Source organism: Hyposmocoma kahamanoa, unplaced genomic scaffold (genome assembly GCF_003589595.1).
Source record: "Hyposmocoma kahamanoa isolate Upper Pololo Valley unplaced genomic scaffold, ASM358959v1 94, whole genome shotgun sequence".
NCBI lineage: Eukaryota > Metazoa > Arthropoda > Insecta > Lepidoptera > Cosmopterigidae > Hyposmocoma > Hyposmocoma kahamanoa.
In genome coordinates, this window is record NW_020654878.1 from 1,208,374 (window position 1) to 1,226,638 (window position 18,265).

General features: G+C 36.7%; 1 protein-coding gene across 1 annotated transcript in view; it reads right to left on the reverse strand.

Moving 5' to 3' along the window:
* Window positions 1–830: 830 nt before the first annotated feature.
* The window catches only part of LOC113237938, a 38,714-nt gene continuing 21,279 nt past the window's right edge, over window positions 831–18,265 (reverse strand). The window contains exon 2 of the mRNA XM_026474655.1: window positions 831–1,055. Coding sequence (XP_026330440.1) covers window positions 831–1,055 — 225 coding nt within the window. The remainder of the gene's footprint in view (window positions 1,056–18,265) is intronic.

Sequence of the window (18,265 nt, forward strand, 5' to 3'; positions counted from 1 at the left end):
AACTGTGTTCCAGTTTTCAAGGGCGCTGGTGAAACTATAGGAACACGAGACTCGTTAAGTTTATGTCTCCGCGTTATGGCTGCAGCAATAGCCTTCAGATATTTCCGATTTAAAGCACTGAGTGGTACTGCAATTGTTATGGGTAGGCGTGTCACTTTCCACCTGACAGTAGGAGATGAAACTTCAAGAACTTATGTTTGGTCACAACAACTCACGAAAGTCGCAATACGAAGTGACTCGATGAACAAGTCATGTGCATGTTGGTAAGTGATATGCCTGGACTGGAGTAGTTGCAGTGTCATTTGAAGCTTTTAAATCGCAAAGATCTTACGGCACTGCCACAGCGCCCGTCACCTTCAGACGTAAATTGACAAGTCTCATGGTGCCTGTAATTTCACCAGGGTGGTCACATTTATTCGACATGAAATTTGCATCTAACTGTCATGGCAAAGCACGCTCACGCATTTGGTCTACGCGGTTATATTATTCAGAAGAATTTAAATGTTGTTGCCTAGTAAATAGAATTCAGATTCGCCGTTAATGTAAAGCGTGGTAACTGGGCGGCTGCCGCGCGAAAACTTTCGCATCGTGTAAACTGGGCGCTTATCCTTCAAAACCGCATATGTTAATGTAAGTAATGCTAGCATTATTGCTTGGCAACAGTAATAGGTAAGGTGGCAGTACTTCCTTGGATGAACTTTCTTGGAAGGAGTTCTACTGCTACTTATACAGGACAGACATAAATTTGTTCTTTATATATCTGGTCCGTCCCAAAAGTATCGAACATTTTTCAGGAAAAATACTTTTATTGAACTTATCGGTACCATACATTAGTACTCTTCAAAATAACACCCTTCAGCATCGATGCACTTTTGTAGGCGAGTTTTCCATGCCCGGAAGGCCCCCTGGAAGACGTCAACGGGTAGGTCCTTCAGCGCCCTCGTCGTAGCTTCTTGGATGTCCTTAATTGTGCCCCAATGCTTGCCTTTGAGCTTCGACTTGATGCTGGGAAACAAGAAGAAGTCTGCCGGGGCGACGTCAGGACTGTAGGGAGGCTGCGGGACCAGCGGGCTTCGTCGGTCACCTCTTCCCTTCCGTCACGGAACATCTTGTGCCACTTCCTGACCGAGGATTCGGACAAGGCTTTGTCCTTGAAGGCCTGTTTAATCATCTCGTTGGTTTCCACAGTATTTTTGCCGAGTAGAACACAAAATTTCACTGCGTACCTCTGTTCTAACGGATCCGTCATCGCGCTACTTTTAAAAACTTCGACGAGGTGTCGTTTAGAGCTCTACGCGAACGCACGTCCTGCCGCTCCAGGTGCTCGGAGCCAACTGGGACCGGTCGCGCTGTATCGGCTAGATCCCCCCACCACTTTCTGTTGCCAAGCGGAGCGCTTCCCGCCGTTCGGCAACACTCCCAAAAAAAATGTTCGATACTTTTGGGACGGACCAGTTTATTGATATTAAATAGCTTATTTTAAGAATCAAAATTCCTGGTTCTTAAAATAAAAATAAATAAGTAAAATAGTAATTAGCAAGGTTTAATTAAAGTTCATCTTTACGACGATCAAGAAAGATTTTTTCATTCCGATTTGATGATATTTTGTTTGCACGATTCAAAAATCCAATTTGAATTCGCCGTCCATCAGTGTTATTACTAGGATGATTCAAATGTTTATTTAACAAAACGAGTTAGTAATAATTACTTAATTGTGTCTGACGCAGCGATCTATTCTTCTTTTGAAGCTTTACATTTCGAAGCGGTGCTAGAAGGCCTGAGTATCAAAATTCATTATTGAAAATGTTACCTTACGCTTTTTACGCCGTGTTCTAATTTCCAATTGAAAAATTACTGTTTACTCTGAACTGAGTATACATCCAAATTCATCAATTATGTATCCAACTTCAGTTTCAGAATGGAACGGTACGTCAGGGAATTTTTAGGTGGCGTATAGTAATATACCTTAATGTTATGATATTATAGTTGAAAAATCGATTATAATGGTCGTAGCTACAAAAGCCTCCGGAATGCCTTGGCAGATTTCGGGATGCTTCGGCAAGCTTCCGAAGGTTCACGCACAATCTTTCCCTTTTTGGTTATGAGTTTCTTCTTCAGCAAGACTAACATTTTTACCATTTGTATGGGCAATGCGTATTTAGTAGCAGTAGATCTCCTACTGAAAGAGTTCGTCTATGGAAGTTCGTCACCTTACCTGTCTCTGTCAAGCAGTAATTTAAGAACATTACTACGTTCCGGTTTTGAACTGTAAGGGTGTTTATGAAATTTCAGGCACATGGGATTTGTCAACTTCTGACTCGGGGTGTCGGGCGCAGTGGCAGTGCCCCTCAGATTTATGCGATTAAAAACTCTGAGTGCCACTGCAACTGTCATGGATGGGTATGTCGCTTACTGCCAGGCGCACGACTTGTTCGTCCCATCGCCTGATAATATAAAAAAACTTTACTTCCGAATAACAGAATAGTATATAAATTGTTTATTTCAGGTAAAGAGCCATATAAATTGTTAATAACATTTTGTCTTAAAGTAGGTTAGTATTTGTACATCAACAGCGTGAAAACCATTTTTTTAATATTTATTTAATATACATAAAAACAGTTTTCATGCTAAACGTCTAGGAGTGACTTAAGCCCAACCATTTTATACTCGGCATCTCTTCCATCTTACCAATTTTGAGGGCCTTTGATAATCCAGATCTGTACCTGCAAAAACAGTGGCAAATCTCCCAGAGGCTGACCTTTATTGGAAGAGATGGGTAAAGAAAGTTCTACCAGAGATGTTCCATAAAAAGTAAATACAAGTGGAAGATCTCGTATTGATTGTGGACCCAGACCAGATTGAAAAATTCGGACCTTGACGCGATATTCAGAAATTTGTATAAATTGGTTTTTATTGTTGTAGCAATAGTGTCACAATTTCAGGGTCAAATTGTAATTTTTTGTTGGCCCTTGCGTCATTTTATACTAGAATAGGGCAATGTTTATACCCGTTTGTTGCTTAGTCGGCAGCCTCGTGCCACGCGCCCGGTCAGCCGTGTCCGGTGACTCTTCATAGACAAAGAGATATTGGTGTTTCTCGAATTGACCAATTTTCCTGTTATTCCATTGTTATTTTTATTCGGTTTGTAATTGTTTCACTCACCCGCTTTATATAGGATATATTTCGGAGAGTGTGCACAGGAACTTTATTATATAGTTCCACCCTTAATCTTTCTTCTTTTGGCTAGTAGATTGTCAGGAACATACCATTGCTTCCATGATTGACTTAGCAATAGCATCCATTCGCAACCATTTTGCTTCAATCTTCCTGATACGTACGGCAATGGAATAAAATAATAATAACAATAAAATATGTGCCAGACAACCGCACCAGTGGCTTGGTTTGTTGCCACGTTGAGACGACAGACGTTGGTTCAGTCGGACCGAAGGAATTTTTCTTTGTGTTTGTAATTTCATAATAGAAAAATAAACTTGGAAAAAGAGAGAAATATTAAAAATGGTACAAGAAAAATAAGTGTTTTATTGTCATATAGGAATAACACAGTTCTTTTTCTTGTACCATTTTTAATCCACACCTATTTCTGCCGCCAAGCAGTAATGTGAGCATTACTGCTTTCCGGTTTGGAAGGGTAAGGGTGCTGGTGAAATTGCAGGCCCATGGGACTTGTCAACTTTATGTTTTAAGGTGTCGGACACAGTGGCAGTGTTCCTAAGATCTTTGCGATCTAAAGCTCTGGGTGGCATTACAACTAAAATACGTAACGTATCGAATGTAGTGCGTATACGCGCTGGCTCTTTTTTGTCACAAAAACAAATCTTAAAGGGGTTGAAATAGGGGCTAAAAGTTTGTAAGGAGAATCAATTATTTCTCAAGTAAGTGGTACAGTGGGCTATTTACTCTACACAAGCGAAAAATAAACCGTTATTCTACTAAGCTACCAATGCTGATTGTACGAATATTGCATTTATTTAAATTAAGTCGTTTCCAAGTAAATTAAATGACTGCGTACAATAAGTGACGTAATTTGTTTCTATAGTCAGTGCCTCTACCACGAAGTTTACAATGACGGTTGTCGTTAACGTCCGAATGGAATACTTCACAATTTATTACGGCAAATTGTGTATTGCAGTCGCAAGAAGGAACAATGATAACTGTCACTATAAAACGTGGAAGAAGTTGTGGTATAGTGATGACAAGTAGGAATGTTTTTTCTTCTTATATAGGGCTACCATTTTGAAATTTGAATAGTCCGGACAAATCGTTTGTAATTTGCAAGATAATCAGAACTTTTTTAGAAAGAAAATAAAATTGAAAATGTCTCTCACACGGCGGCAGAGAAGGACAAGCGCTCGGGCAACAAAAACTTTTGTCGTAAATGGAATTTTATTCAAATTTATTGATATGCCTATTTCTATTCCTTATTCCAACCCGTCTAAAAAAGACCACCAAACCGTTGTGTCGACGCGGTACACGTGCAGATAAGAAAGCGAGTAACGGGTGGAGCCGCTCGGCGGGACAAGAACCTTGTTTTTTTGTTTTGGTTACTTGCTACTGATAATTCTGTTATTATATAACGCAGTTAGTGAGACTCTGCAGAAGTGCGAGATGGATATTTTACTGTTTATTCGGAAAATTGCCGAAAAATCCGGATTACACTTCAAACGGTCGGACATATCTGGACAAATCCAGACGGATGGTAACCCTGCTCTTGTGGCAACTTTATTTACCCCACATCAGGGGACAATTTTGGCAGTACCGAGTTTAATGACCTGGACGATATTTTGAGAGTATGCTGATGGCATCTCCGCGACGAACGACGTGATGTCATCGTGGCTTCCACATTTTTTTCACAATACTGTCAATTGCAAGTAGGAACAACAAATTAAAGAAATAGAAAATGATACGAACTATATGAAACAAAATAAACATAGCTATTACAATAGTGTTGTAACTGAAAATATGTGAAATCCGATATTATCCTATTGTTGAATATAAAATTTTATTCTCTACACCACAATAAAACCATTTTTAGAAAATTGTAAGAAACAATATAGTTCAGAAACGAAACAAACAAAACAGTTCTCACTCAAAAATATGAAATAATTTTTTCCTTATTAATATAAAGGTTATAGGCCGGATACGAATCGACATCTCCAAGTAAACCGTGTCATAGATTTCTCATACATGGCGTTACGGCTAAAAAGTCGTTGAAAAACCAAATAAAAAGATCCGACAACAAGCACATAGAAAAATTCGTGAAATTCGTGAAATCCGCTGGTTCGTTCCGTGTAGTGTTGTTAAAAAACAATGAAAAAAAACATGAAAAGAATCCGTTTTTTTTTCTGGAATACGTTTTTTTTCTAAAAGAATGAAAATAAAAATATATGACTACATGACAATTGTATTTTCTTTTTTATTACATTTAATCTTTTGTTATTATTATTATTCTTCATAGATAAATTGCTCAAAATTCCCCAAATTGCGGCGAATTTCAACTCGATTGGGTATTTTGTTATTGTAACATTTTACCTTTTTTTTTAAATGTACCGATTGCTGTTGCATCGCTACTTTATTTATCTAAGGGCAATATCAATTATTTTTTCCACATCGCAAATATCCCTTATATAGCAACATTTACATAGAATTATTAGCAAGCCGCTTGCATAAAATTATTCGGTGGGATTTGAATGAAGGAAACGGAGACACAGAAAATGTTGATGACATTACAAGTGTGGGTAACACCTGTAACAGTAGTAACACTAGTAACACCACAAATGAAAATTAAATTTTTGTTATAATTATCATGGTAATAATTATAATTATATAATAATAATTATCATATTCACATATATATATTCTTAAAACAAGTTAGTGTCTTATTTTATTTCAGTTATTCCATTTTACTTTTTCTGAAAAAAAAAAAAACCAAATTTAGAAAAAAGACCAGGGCGCTGTATATTTTTTCATGTTTTTTTCCAAAAATGTGAAAAAAGAAGATTTGGTTTTTTTTAAGTTACAACACTAGTTCCGTGGCTTAGTTGGCAAAGCGGTTCGCAGGAATTTTTTCTGATTGTTCGATCTTTGTATTATTACAACAAACTTGTGGAGTAATTTCATTAAAAATCATTGAATATTAATTCAATAAAAAATTACTTCTTTTTCCTTTTTACTTTAAATATGTATATTTGGTAAGTAGGAAATTGTGTAGATGTCTGTGAACTTTAGCTTATACATAAATTTTAACAATCTTTCACAAGAAGTGAGTAATTTGTTTTTCATCGAAAAAAATATACTTTTTGAGAAAACACAATATTGTATTCAATATTGTGTACTAACTCCAAAAGTCTCTTAATAAAGAGCGCGATAAATTTTATAACTTATTTTATAATTTAAAGCATAAAAAGTTATCAACTCATTTTCTGAAAAGTTATCAGTTGTCATTAGTCATCATTGCAGATGTGGATTAATTATGACCAAAGGTATGAAATATCTTCCCATGAAGTGACACTAAAGTCTACTTCTTTAAATTGTTCTGGCTCCATTAATACAATCCACAATGTCAAGTTAAGGAAGACACCACTAAAGTCTATGACATCAGTCCATGATTGAAAAAAAAAAGAAGAAAATACCGTCATTTTTGGGACCAGTTGCCAATCTATATTATAATTAAGTACATTTTCAAGTAGAAGATATTGAAAAACATATTATAGAAAGCTTTTATCGAACTTTAGAAAACGACCTTTATTCTTTGGCGTGTAAAAAAAAAATATGACGATGTGATTTTTTTAGTCTGTGGAAAATGAAGAATCTTTGATACTCTTACAAAAAAAGGTGGTATTTGTAGTTACAGTTTTTTCACAAATTCTTAATTAATTGTTTAAGCTGATGGCTCTATTGCCAATGCTCAACAAATAAATAAGTAAAGAAAAAGAAATAATTTTTGAAAAAAGAAAATCGGCATTGATAGCTTTGGTGGGCAGGTAAATTGATGACTGAAAATACTGCACAGTAATCGATTTTTTTTGACATACTCCAAATTGTAACGAATATGTGTAATGTGTGGTTAAGTGACATAGTGAAGAATACTGTGACCCGTGAAATGATGCGGTTTGAAAGAGGGCGCAGTGACAAAAATAGAGAAAGGTTCAACATACCTTGTGGTTTAGGCATATGGAGCGAATGCATGAAAGTAGATTACCGAAAGATATATACGAAGCTACCGTTAAAGGCACTATTGGAAGTGGACGGGCACGAATAACGTTCTCAATTCAAAGTGAGAATGTTCTTAAAAGATCTGACTACGCACGTAGTGAGAAAACCAGGAGAACTAATATAAAAAGTTTTTTTAGTTACTTCCATACATTGACTTACAAATAAATGGACGACGGGTCTAATACAAAAACCACGAAAAAAATGTCCCAAGTCAACCTATTCGAAATTTAAATTGTTATGTCATCGCAGTATCGCGCTGTCCGTAGAACAAATGAAGACTAAAGCGGAGTGTCGCGCTCTGTATACGATTTTAGCGCCTTACAAGTGCGGACACTTTTTAGCGCGGACCCGACGTCCATATAATTGTAAGTCAATGCTTCCATAGTAGAATGTCTTACGGGATTCTCATATGAGGTAATGCGACAGATTTGCTAACCATATTTTGTATTGCAAAGTTTAAGGAGATTGATATCATGGCCCTGGCATCACAGTACATTTACTCAAATATTTTGTACGCTCGAAAACGTGTACATAATATCATTAAAAACTCATGAATTGTTCCATTCTTTCCCTCGCATTCTGATTTTCTTTCGCTCCATCGTCACTCCCTGTTCGACCGCGGCAGAGAACACATCTCATTAATTTTTTGAACCATTTTACAAGTTATCATAATCTTATGCTATAAACATTTAAAACATCACAAAAAAACTTTAAAATATTAAAAAAAAACCGGATTTATTTGCACTTCATTTACCAAACTCACTAAGCAAGAGTCTACAGAACATTCCAAGCGGTACCAGCAGTGGCACACGCTTTCACTAATGTGAAATGTGGGTTGCAAGCAACATTACAATCCACCAGAACACCAGCACCTCTGCAAAGGGACACCCTTGAATTGGCGTAACAATAACAAATTCACATAGCTACCAACCCTAGTACAATGACCCTTCTCTAACTATCTCGTCCCCCCTTATTCCTCCCTCCCCTGCTGCATCCACGGCACGCGAGGTGTTAAAAGGCGGCTTTTTTAATACCACTCGAAATGTCAATGCGGGCTGTTCCTGCTACGCATCACTGCGCGATTGTGAAGCTCCATTGAAGGGTTAGGTTTTTAATAGGATAATCCTGGTTAATATTGCCCCCTTCATCACGAACGGACGTATATTGTAATTACTACGGCAAAAAATTATTTGCATCTATGCGGAATTCCACGCTCTATGTTGTGAAGTAAATTACTTGGTTTCTTACCACGGTGTGACTTCTTATTAGTTTCACGTAGGACGTACTGTCCCATATCTTTCTACAAAAGTTTTGTTTAAATAATGCCCCTCCCTATCAACCCCTTGGTTATGCGGGAAGGGTACTATGACCTGTGCAAGCTCGCTTGCACAGGGACCATCTAAGTCAGGTCCTAACTCCGGATCAGCACGTTTGCACGCACTTATCCGGTTCTCTGTAAGGCTAGTGCCTTAGGTAAGCCGCCCCGGGTTCACGTACAACACCTTCCCTATTTGCCAGATAAGTACCGGAGCTGTAGGCACAATGTCCGGACATAGCCACCGACTTAAAGGGCAACTCACGTGTCTCGCGCGTCTCCTCACCTCAGGCCCTCAATTAGACCCCGGACGCCCGCCGTGCCCTGGTCTTACCGTCGAGCTCGTAGTCTCTCCGGAAAACCCAAAGTCCTAGTGCGTTTCCAATTCGATTTTTATAACCATCGAATTTATTTATGAAGACGTTTTAATCGTAAATGTGAACGGGTTCAGATAAGAAGATATTGTCTGACTGGGATCGAGATGTTGCGTTTGACAATTTGTGTACTCAAGAATTAATAATCAATGTTAATGAGGATTCAAGCGATGATTCCCGTTTATATGGAGAAGAATCCGACGATCAATAAGAATTTATTTATAATTTATTTAATTTCAATATAATTTATTAGACAGGTACGAAAATTGATCAACTTGAATAATCTTCGTTACATATTCATATTCCTTATTTGCAAGTTACTTGGTTATATAACAGGTGTTCTTATGCTTATGGTACGTGACAGTGCCCGTGGGGGCACTGCAACATTCTGTGGGCACTATATCCTTACTTTACTAAAACATATACATTATTAAAATAAAATTAAGAACGATTAATACAAAAAAAAAGAAACAGAATTTTATGCAATATCAACAATAAATATTATTAATTCCTTTTACATTTAGGTCTCATTCCTGATACACTTATGTCTGTCTATTTGACATACTTTACAAATTATAAACTTGGTAATTCGTTTTTAGGCACTATTTTCTAAAAAGTATTCTTTAAGTGAATAAAAAGCTTTGCTCTGTAGATAGCTCTTTAGATGGGTTACAAAGGCTTTATGTGTATCTTGTGTTTTTATATTTATTGTGTTTACAAATTTACTACACTCAAGAATATAAATTGAGGTTAGTGTCAAAATTTTGTGTTTAATAAAGAACGACTTACAAGAGGTTTGTGAGTCTAAATTAGTAAGTCTTCTTATACATTTCTTTTGAAGTAAGAATAAGTTGTCAATCTCAACGCAATTTCCCCATGAAACTATTCCGAGAGCCTTGCGTGAACAAAGGCATAGTACGCAGATAGAGCTCTTTTAAAATCTGTAACCTTTTTGAGGTTGTACAACGCATATAACGTACATAATCTGTTGGCTCGATAAATACCGGAGCTAGAGAGCACGCCGCTTCACTAAAATTTTAAAATAAAAGAGTCCAGCAAGTATTGCATTTTTTTTGTCAAAATAAATGGTTGAACGGAGTATAAACTTACTTTATACTTTAAACCTTATAAAGTCCTTTGGTTCCGAACATTGACTTACAATTATATGGACGTCGGGTCCGCGCTAAAAAGTGTCCGAACTTATAGGGCGTTAAAATCGTATACAGAGCGTCATTCACGCTTTAGTCTTCGTTTGTTCGACTGACAGCGAAGCAAGCGAAATTAGACAGTACTGCGATGACATTACAGTTTAAATTCAACGTTTTAGCTTTTTCATATTCCTTTACATGTCACTACGTTTAAATAGGTTGACTCGGGACATTTTTTTCGTGGTTTTCGTATTAGACCCGTCGTCCATTTATTTGTAAGTCAATGGTTCCGAAAGCCTTTTTCAGCATTCAACAGAAAAATGTAAAAAAATCCAGCTTCTTGGTGGAAATTTGTATTTATGGAATGTAATTAAAGATCAGGATGGCTTGAAAAGTTTCTTAGAACGTCATTCACTACTAGTGCAATATTGAAGTCACACCAAAATGAATTTTACGGCTTATAGGCTGTTGCAACACTGTTGTAACTCAAAATATGTGAAACTCAATATTATAAAATTTCTCTGTACGTGTCAACAAAACCGTCGTTAGAATATTGTAAGAAACAATGACAGGATATCTACTTGTCTCGAACACAAAGGTCTCAGGGGCACTGCCACCGCTCCCGTCGCCCTGCGATACAAGTTGACAAGTCCTAGGTGCCTGTTATTTCACCAACACCCTTACCCTTCAAAGTCGGAACGCAGTAATGCTCCAATTACCGCCTTGCGGCAGAAATAGGTAAGGTGGTAGTACAACCCTGGACGAACTCTTTCACAAGGAGCTTTACTGTTACTAAAAAGCTTTTTTTTATAACATCAAGTGACGGGACGAACGAGTTGTGCACCTGATGGTAAGCTACACGCCTGTCCATAACAGTTACTGTGTCACTCAGAGCTTTAAATTGCCAGGATCTAAGTGGCACTGCTACTGCGCCCCTCACCCTGAGACATAAGTTGGTCAGCTACCTTTGGGCATCAACTGCACAGTGTACAGTGAGAGTGGTTAGTCGGAAAAAAACAAGGGAGACAATGGTAACGCTGCAAGAGTCGAGTGCAGGTAGTCGGTGACAGCAAAAGGGTACAGATATAGTCCATTTGTTTAGGTATTTAACTAAATATATAGATATTTATAAAATTGTTTTTACTTACCTTCAAATACAAAATACGATAACTTAGTTTTCATATAAATTGCGTGCCTATTTTTAATTCCTATTGATTTGTAAAGTATATGTTTCAATAAAAAGCTGTATCAAGATTGTTTACATTTAGTTAAGTACCTCTAAACAAATGGACTATTATATAGATGTGTCTATTCTTAAGCTGTTATATATTTTAGTAAATCCGTGACCATGGAGCGTGTAATAGTATCGAAATATAGGGAAAGTAATAAGAACTTAGGTAAGAAAATGTAATGACCTTATGATCATTAAGAGAATAACGACGAAAGTTAAAAAATCCCTATTGTAAGTTACGCACATTAGCGTTGTAAGAAATAATATAGCTTGTAGGAAATAAGGTAATAATTCTGAGCTAGTGTGTTCGTGAATGGTAATAACTTTGATAAATACAAAGTGGATTCTTAGCAGGTGTATTAAGTTTCATTTTTGGGTATAACAATGAAAAGAAATCGTTCTTGCTTGAGTTATTTCTTTTTCGAATAGTACAATGAAAACAAAAAGTTTCTTATAAATGTTTGTAACGAAATATATATAACACACATAGATAACAAACAAATCACCTAGATGGCGCTTATTTCACACATTTGACTGCCTTCTTATGTTTTGTTTAGAATTAGCGCCATCTACCCATATTAGCAAGCGGTAATTTATAAATTAGTTTGTAACAAACAATGCCATCTATTGACAAGCATATTTGTCAAAGTTCAGAAAATAGTGTCAGTCATATTTGAATAATATACTGGTATCTGATATTAAAGAGGTATTAATTAATAACCAAGGCCATTTACAAATACAAAACTACTTTCAGGCTTTTATTGATCAGCGCTATCTAAATATAACACGGGATTTTATTTAATTGTATGTACATGATTATATGATTTTTCAGAGTAATGACCAGTAGTATGGAGATTAGGCACTCCTCTTCAGTTATTGTTCCATGCTATTACCATCTCAGGCAGCCGTTACAATGGGACCTGTAAAGAACCCGAAATGTTGTTGTTTCGTATATTTTTTCTAAGACCGTTATGTAATTGGAAATACCTAAACAATTTGATCCAGCATAACAGTTTTTTCACCTTACCAGCTCGGAAATGCTTTCTTTCTCATAAGAAATCTGCGCGCAAAAATGTTTTTCCACACTAGCGTGGAAAGGTTTTTGACATTCGATGAAAAAATAGTAGTTTGTGCCTGTTATATAATGAAAGGCAATAAAAAACAAGTGTGGTCTAATAACATGAATAAAAACATCACACGAGTGTTTTAATGCCTAATTATGTACAGTTACATACACTGTTTTATTTATACACATATTATAAGCTCTCTATGATGTGTTCGGGAACCGCATGCTACGACTGGCGAAATGGCGGCAAACAAAAACTTTTCGCACACATGTCACACAACCGCAGTTTTTATTTAACACATAGACAAACTAGAGTCGGCCCCAACTATCTTAACGTTCGATATCAAGTAACGTGTGAAATTTACAAAATTGTTTGCTATTGAAATTTCATTTCGAATTAAATTTCATCTTGACTGATATTAAAATTGAGGTCGAATGAAATTATTCTGTTTTTCAAAGATGTTCGACATTTTAATGTAATAATAAAATTTGATGAAAACAAATTTGATGTTATTATTAAGTAATAACAACATTTTCGCAGATGAGAAATTTGTTCCAACAAAACAGTTTAGTTTTTTGCTGGGCGTAATTCACAAAGGGGTTGTACCATGTGTGTAGATAAAAAATATAATGACACGTTCAAATACGCGATTTGTCGTACATTATTTTTGTAATATAAATCCGTTGGTATATTATTCTTATTATTGTTGACATTAAATTGACAACGATAACAAATTTTGTTTAATAAAGTTTCACAGTTTTTCTTTCATCTACCATTTTCCTCGCTAGTGAGGTGAAAAGTTGTTTTGTGTCTCGTGCCTTGAAACCCCCGCTATGTTCAAGAGTCTATTTTTGAACCACAACCAACTCGCACATAAATTACTATTCCCACTTCTCCTCCGATGACTCGCCTTAAGCAAAATCATCGCGAGTGGCATTCTTTTAGGAGACAATAAAACTTTAGGTGCCAAGATCTCGAAAGTTTACAAATATGTTAGTTACGACAAGGAGGGTAGAATGCTTCTCAGTCTTTTGTGATTTAAAGGTGCGAGTGGAGTTACTTGCCATCATGGGTTGAGATGGTGACGAAAATCAAATACAGAGTGCCTTATAAATGCTGCAACTCGACCGCATTTTGACGATTTTTATGAGAAATTTGCGTTTCTTTTGTTTTTTTATAGCACTAACGTTTACTTTACCATCGTTCGGTCGTTCGACGATCGGCATTTTGTTTAATGCCTCGTTCTTGTTTCATTTACGACTGTTTCAGAACTTTTATTCTGTTTCGATCAACAAACAAAATTTATTTAGTGACGTAAACTTGCTACTATGATAAACATAAAAATGACATTGGCGGTACTTTTGACGGCGTAACTTCTTTCTTTTATTTAGAACAATAGAGTCTTTTTATTATATCATGGTCATTGCTGTCTGAGATGGTAAGTTGTCAAACGATTATGTCTAATATTAATGCGGACCACCCTATTCCGAATTATAGTTACAAAAGTTATTAATTGAAATATTTTATATTTAATTTAAGATTAAAAAATGTTTCATTAAAAATTTCCAACGTATTAATTTCTATCGTGAAAACTTAAAAACTCCATGTTTGTTTACCGTGTAACAAACCTTTTTTCTTTTTAAATTTATTTGGCAGTTGTACAAAAATTCAAAAGCGACTCAGCCAATGTTATTAAACTAACTTTAAATGTAACTATCACAAAATAATACAAGAAATATATTTTTTTGCCGTCTGTACGGTTTTCACCTCATCCCTTATTCCTTCCCCTACCCGCTGTCGATTCCGGTCTGAATATTTCATTATGTCCAAGAACAATTTATTTTTGGTTATTTAAGCAACTTCACTGTGTTTAACTTTGGATTAATATTACACAGGACATCGCTGTAAGTTTAAACATTCAAAGTCGATTTTCTTAAGACATCAGCGTACATGTCGCGTCTTCAATAATAATAATGTAAGGAATTCGCAAAAAGTATTTTTTGGGAAACAGAATAAATACGAATAAAATAAAACAAATACATCATTTTTGTTCATATTTGGTACCGGCTTTAAAAAAGATTTATTTTTGTATGTATGAAATGAAAGAGGACCTCAGTCCTCGAGACCTCTAAGTGTGAGGCCAGACGAGCGTAATTTTATGAGTCGCCTAGTTTGAGTTGTGTAGTTTGCGCTGTATTCGGTTTCATATAAAAGAACGGTTTGTTTCACACGACGACGCAAAATGAGTTAGTTATCTGCCGACTAACAGGCGTAATGACGACTGACGTTCGGTCGCATCATGCGACGGGCTGTCGCTGATGGAGGCAGGGGTGAGGGAAGGGGTCACTTTGGTATAGGATGCGTGTGGGTATAGATGTTTCTTGCGAAAATGTTCGATACAGAGATTGAAATGTAAATAATTGAACTACTTACTTGACTTTTTGTTAGTAATATATTATTAGTATTTCTTCTGGACATGGTTTGTCTCATATTTGTATCTGACTTTCCGGTAACCGGTTCCTATAAAACTTGGCAAATAGATGTACTTCCACGAACTTTTGAAATCGGTTTTTTTTTGTAAAATGTTATTTTAAACCATGTTTCCAGTTACCCAAAAATTTGCGAATGACACGACTCCAAGTTTCAGGCAAGTGATCTCGCACTGAAAGCTGTTCCTGTAGATATTGATAAATCCCAATTCCCCTGATAAATCCTAACAAATTGGGATATCTCGATTTTGGGGATGTCCAATGAGAATATGGCTACTCGTTAAACAAATCCGATCATAGGTTGGACAATTTCCAACGGAACATTTTTTCCCCGTAGCTTTAACAAACCAAATGGATATTCTTTTTCGTGTTTTATTCCCAAATTCAAGAGATAAATAAAAATAGGCCATACAAGTATTCTCCCCGCCCGGTAATCGAACCTGGGACCTCTGCGTAGCATTTCAGTATCAATAACCGTTCGGCCACAGATACAGTTCGTTGAATAGTTGTAATATCCTACCGCCTCTCAAGCAGAAGCCGCGGGTTCGAATCCGGAGTTCACACTTCTGAGTTTTTCGGAATTTATTTGCGAAGTTTAATTAGAAACTTAGCATCAGCTTTTCTGTGATGGAAAATGTCGTGATTAGAAGATGCACGTTGAAGAAGGTTCACAACACTCGGAAAACGTGGGAAGTCTCCAACTGCATATGGCCTAAACCCTCACCTGAGGGAGACCCGTGCCCAGCAGTGGGACATATAAATAGGTTGCTGGTGATGACGATAAAATTGAATTAATCAAACAACCCTTACCTTAAAAAATCCATTCTGCTATAATTTTCCAAAGAAAAACAATCACCAGTCGCTTTGACAACTTTGTACGAGTGTAAAAATACGCAACAATATTAATAGCCTAACAGCTAGGTCATCTGAGCCCGACATAGTCTGTTTACTACGTGACGTCAGAGACATGACCTAGGCTAGACCTAGGTTAAACTAGAATCTTTTAGGATGATCTGTAATTCGCGTACGGTGTTTCAGAGTGTGACTATTGTAGATGGTTTTGTGTATGTGTGAATTTTTAAACCAGGGCTATCAGTGGGGTAAATGCTGTAGGAAAGAGAGTTTTGCACAGGTGTTACTTTCACAGTGGAGCAAGAGAGCTTTATGGGGTGAATAATGATGCAGGTAGTAAATGTTTTTTTTAATGAAACTTAATGACGAACAAGGAGTAGTAGAATTCGTTATGAAAGAGTTCGTCTAGGGACTGCCATCTGCCTTATTGCTTATGCCACGATGCTAGTGAAATTACGGATAAATGAGACTTACCAACGTATGTGTCACGGTGACGGGCACGGTGGCAGAGCCCATCAGATCTTTATGTTTTAAATCTCTGCGTGGCACTGTAACTGTTATGGACAGGCGTGTCGCCTACCATCAGGCGCACGACTAGTTCGTCCCGTCACTTGGTACCATAAAAAAAATAAGTAGCTTTGTTATGCGGCCAAGCTTCGCGCTAGCACAACATAAAAACATACGTGGATTTCGCAGGTTGTTAAACTCGTCCGTGAGGACCGAGGCTTTAGTCATACGTATTCGAGTACCTTCACGTTAGTCGGCTAACATATCTTGATGCACATTTCATTTTATAGCATTAGGGGTTCTTTACCCCCTTAACCTAACCCAGAGGGTTGTCGCAATCTCTTTAGGGTAACATTAAAATAACATGCCGCGTATTTCCACTCGTGTTTGGCCGCGCGGAAAATACAGAAGTTTTACCATTTTGTTTGTGTCCTACAAAAAACGTATATCTTTACTTAAAGTGTTCGTATTTTTTTAAACCGACTTCAAAAAAGGAGGAGTTTCTGAATTTGATTATATATTTTATTTTGCACGAATGTCACGCGAAATTTGTGAACAGATTTTGATGATTATTTTTTGTTGGAAAGAGGCTATCTTAGTATTGGTCCCATTTAAATTTAAAGAAAACATTCCACATCTACACATTCTACGTCTAAGGGTGCAAACTAGGGGATGAATCCGGTTTCGCGCACTTTCCAATTACCGATTTCAAAAAAACTTGGCAAATAGACGTAATTCCACGAACTTTTGAGGTCAGTTTTTTTTAATAAAAAAGTTACAATTATTATGATATAAAGTGACGAAACGAACAAATCGTGCGCCTGGTGATAAGCGACACGCCAATCCATGACAGTTGCAGTGCCAATCAATGTTTTCAATCGTAAAGATCTGAAGTGCACTGCCACGGCACCCGTCACTCTGAAACACAGTTGATAAGGCCCTTACGCCTTTCCCCAGCACCTATACTGTTCAAAACCGAAACGCAGTAATACTCACATTACTGCTTGGCGACAGAAATACGTATGGTGATAGAACTTCCCTGGACGAACTCTTTCACAGGAACTCTAGTGCTACTAAAACTTGTTATTAACTGGTAAGGTTGTGTTAAGTTTTGAGGCTGCTAATAATTATGATGTCATATTTTGTTAGTAATAAACAACTTTAGCTGAAGAAAATGTATATACACTCAATGTACACGCTGTCATTAAAAAAGTACATCTAAGTAAGATTTTTTTTAATTATTACTGATCATTAGCAACACTGCACTTTATTGAAGACCTCGGTGGCCTAATAGTTCGTATTATGGGCTTCATCGGCGGTCGGGAATCTCCTTCTATGTTTGAAGTTGAATAAGAAGTTTAATAGAAAAACCTGAACATACATTAACAAACTACGCCTGACAAAACTTTTTGTTTATAAGGCGGTGATATATAGGGACGATTTGATACAAGTAAGTACCTCGACGCGTTTGTTTTGATACAGAGTGCTATTAATGTTATTAATGCTATTAAGATACAGCGAATAACGACCGGTGCTAGTAGCTGTAAAGGTAACTGGGTGACGGAATACTTTCCTAGATTTCTCATAGATGGCGCTGCAGTTAAAGAGTTGTTGAAAACCAAATACAAAGATCCGACCAACAACCACATAGAAAAATTCGTGAGGTGCGCTGGTACGTTCCGTGACGTAGTTGGTATAGCTTCTGACACGGTATGCTAGAAGACGTCGGTTCGTCGAAGGATTTTTTCTGAGTGTTCGACCTTTGTATTAACAATTATAACAAACAAAGTGAATTTGTTTTATATGGCTTTGACTTGTTAATCGTGAAACTAAAGGGGTTAGCATATTTGAAGTTTGCAATGCTGCTTACATTTACAAATACACTGTCATAATCAATTGACATCACCATAACATTAAATATCAAAAGATACTTATGGAACCCTTGCTGGGTTGTAACATTTTTATTACTTCCTCGTTTCAACGTTTTGTTTTACGAGCGAATCCTTGAGGACCTTCGCGGTGACCTCATCGGTTCGTAATTTGCGTCTC